Source organism: Mycena indigotica (assembly GCF_014461135.1).
Source record: "Mycena indigotica strain 171206Taipei chromosome Unknown Mind.scaff0010, whole genome shotgun sequence".
NCBI lineage: Eukaryota > Fungi > Basidiomycota > Agaricomycetes > Agaricales > Mycenaceae > Mycena > Mycena indigotica.
The window spans coordinates 2,556,592-2,559,191 of NW_023503009.1; the positions used below are offsets into that span (position 1 = coordinate 2,556,592).

The 2,600-nt window shown below is 51.0% G+C and overlaps 2 protein-coding genes across 2 annotated transcripts; both read left to right on the forward strand.

Annotated features, from left to right (window-relative positions):
- Positions 1-605: 605 nt before the first annotated feature.
- On the forward strand, positions 606-1,264 carry MIND_01138300 (Subtilisin-like protein; the record flags this gene model as incomplete). Its single annotated transcript, XM_037367924.1, has 2 exons — positions 606-854; positions 902-1,264. 2 exons carry the CDS (start codon positions 606-608, stop codon positions 1,262-1,264), a joined length of 612 nt encoding a protein of 203 aa, XP_037215756.1.
- A 242-nt stretch (positions 1,265-1,506) lies between these two features.
- On the forward strand, positions 1,507-2,336 carry MIND_01138400 (Subtilisin-like protein; the record flags this gene model as incomplete). Its single annotated transcript, XM_037367925.1, has 6 exons — positions 1,507-1,563; positions 1,615-1,650; positions 1,695-1,781; positions 1,834-1,949; positions 1,995-2,089; positions 2,140-2,336. 6 exons carry the CDS (start codon positions 1,507-1,509, stop codon positions 2,334-2,336), a joined length of 588 nt encoding a protein of 195 aa, XP_037215757.1.
- Between the last annotated feature and the right edge of the window lie 264 nt (positions 2,337-2,600).

A 2,600-nucleotide genomic window follows, 5' to 3' on the forward strand; every position in this document is an offset into this window, starting at 1 on the left:
GAGGTGTGGGGCGGCAGGCGGGGCAAGGAGTTGTACGAGCTGGGTGTGGGTTGGGGACAGGCTCGGGCTGGGGTTGACTACATAGGAGCCAATAGACGCGGTGTTGGATTGTGCGAACCAATATGTCACAGTGTTACACTGTTTTGAAACACTGATTACTTAATCAGTAGTAGCGGCGAGGCGCCAGTCCCCCACTCTTTCTCGACAGTGTCCCATTGTAGTCCGTTCGGTAACAACCGCTGCCAGCAGCTGCAAGATAAAAACGTAGGTTGCGAGATAAGTGATGGGCTTGGCAAACCAGCTCAGCTCGGCGCTAAGGGCAGGAGATACCAATAATACAGTGTCGTTGGACGGTATGTGGGAGCAAAAACCAGTACAAGCATGGTCAATATCTTTCTTGAGATTTCAGCTCCCTTCCGCCAGCACTCAGCTACTGCCCTCCTTTCTGCTTATACTTTTACCCACCCCGAGAAATCATCCTCCTCGTATCGTGCTCGCAAAAATCCGAAGACAAGGCTTCCTTGTTATCGCCATGAACACTGAAGCAGTGTGTCCTTTGCTCTTAATCGCTCTGTTGTTGTGATGCAGCAAACTCCCCAGATTTCATGCTTTTCTCTCGTCTCTGGGCGTTTTCATTCGCCGCAGCCGTAGTGTACGGCCGAAAATCGGTCGTTCTTGATCGTCGAAACTCTATTCCGATCGATTTCGTCCACTCGGATGTCACTCCGGCAGAGCAAAGGCTCAATCTTCGTATCAACCTTGCCCAGCGCGACTTACCTGGCCTCGAAACCGTTCTAAATGCAGCCAGCTTCCCCGATAGCTCACTCTACGGACAATGGCTGAGCAAGGAACAGGTGCGACTTCTCGTACGGTATTAGAATGTTACTGATGCTATCTACAGGTGGGGTCATTTGTGCGTCCTACTGAAGAGACGACATCTGCTGTTGCACAATGGCTCGCAGCGCACGGGATTGCTTCAACACCATTAACACATGCTGGAGACTGGGTTTCGTTCACCGTTCCTGTCAGCAAGGCAAATGAGATGCTCAACGCGGACTTCAATATCTTCACCCATGTCCCAAGCGGCAAGCAATCGATCCGCACTCTCGCGTATGTGGTCCCCGCTGAATTGGCCCCACATATCAATCTGATTGCGCCGACAACATCGTTCTCGCGACCCATGCGCGCGGGGCCCATGTTCACCGCCAGCAACGGGGTGGTCCCTACGCCGGAAGCCCCCCCCCGGCCAGTTGCAACACTATGATCACTCCAGCATGTCTCCAAGCTTTATACAACATTTAAACAATGCCAGCCGTCAACCAGAACAACTCCATCGGCGTTGCGGGCTTTAGCAACCAATTTGTTTGTCTTCCTTGCATTGCAGGCTCTGTGTTGACCTCAATTAGGCGAATCAGGTTTCCGCTTCTGTCTACTTGCACTGTTGTGGTGGTTTAATACTTCAGTCAGGCTGATCTCACACAATTCCTTCGCGCTCAACGTCCTGACATGTCACCGACAACCTCATTCGCGGTAACCTCTGTTGATGAAGGCACCAACTCGCAGGTCATTTTACTCACTTTCTATCTACAAGTCCAATACGATTGATAATTGCAGACCCGGAACCAAGCAGGTATTGAGGCTGACTTGCGAGCTAGTATTTTTTTCCTGATTGCAGCACCACTTACCGTGCTCAGGGACATCCATACACTGTTGGTTTGGCAACTGGTGTCCCTGTCAACTTTGTGTCTGTGGGCACACGGACTCAAGATGGGCCAGATGAGGCAAGTAGTATTGTGCACCCTTCTGTTCTGAATTTGATCTTGAATATCTTAGGGTTTCTTGGATATTGTCAATGCCCTCCTAGCAGAGGCAGCACCTCCGCAAGTTCTGACAATCAGCTATGGCCTGAGCAGCGCGACATTCCTTCCGACCTTCCCAACTTGTGCATTGTGAGTTATATGCTCTCTTTTTGTCTATATTTTATGTCCGTTAAGTATTACTCTTGTTGGGGCGACCGAAAATGTCCCGGAACATGGGTCCGAACTGTCTGCTGGGGGTTTCTCGAACTACTTTGCTCAAGAATTATGGCGTGAGTAATCTTCAAACTCGTCATGCCCATCTCACGCGTCCAACACCCAGAATCGACTGCTGTCAATGCCTACCTTGCAAAGCTCGGAACCATGTTTGCCGGGAAGTTCAATGCAAGCGGGCATGCGTTCCCAGATGTCTCCGCCCAAGGCCAGCGGGTGCAAATCGTAACACGGTCGCACCGGCATCGTCGCCGGGACATCCTGCTCCTCTCCAATTTTCGCCTCCGTTATTGGCCTCCTGAATGATGAGCTAATCAGCGCGGGCACGCCCGTCCTGGGCTGGCTCAACCCGTGGATCTATGCTAATCCACAGATGTTCAATGATATCATGACAGGCAATAACCCCGGTTGCGGAACGAGGTATGTGCCGTTTCACTGCTACTGACAAGTTCTAAAAGTCCAACAGTGGCTTCCCAGTGACAGGAATGGGCACGCCAAACTATGCGGCTATGAGAATTGCAGCAGGGTTATTGTAGATTCACCAACTTTGTTGTACTTGTCATGATCATT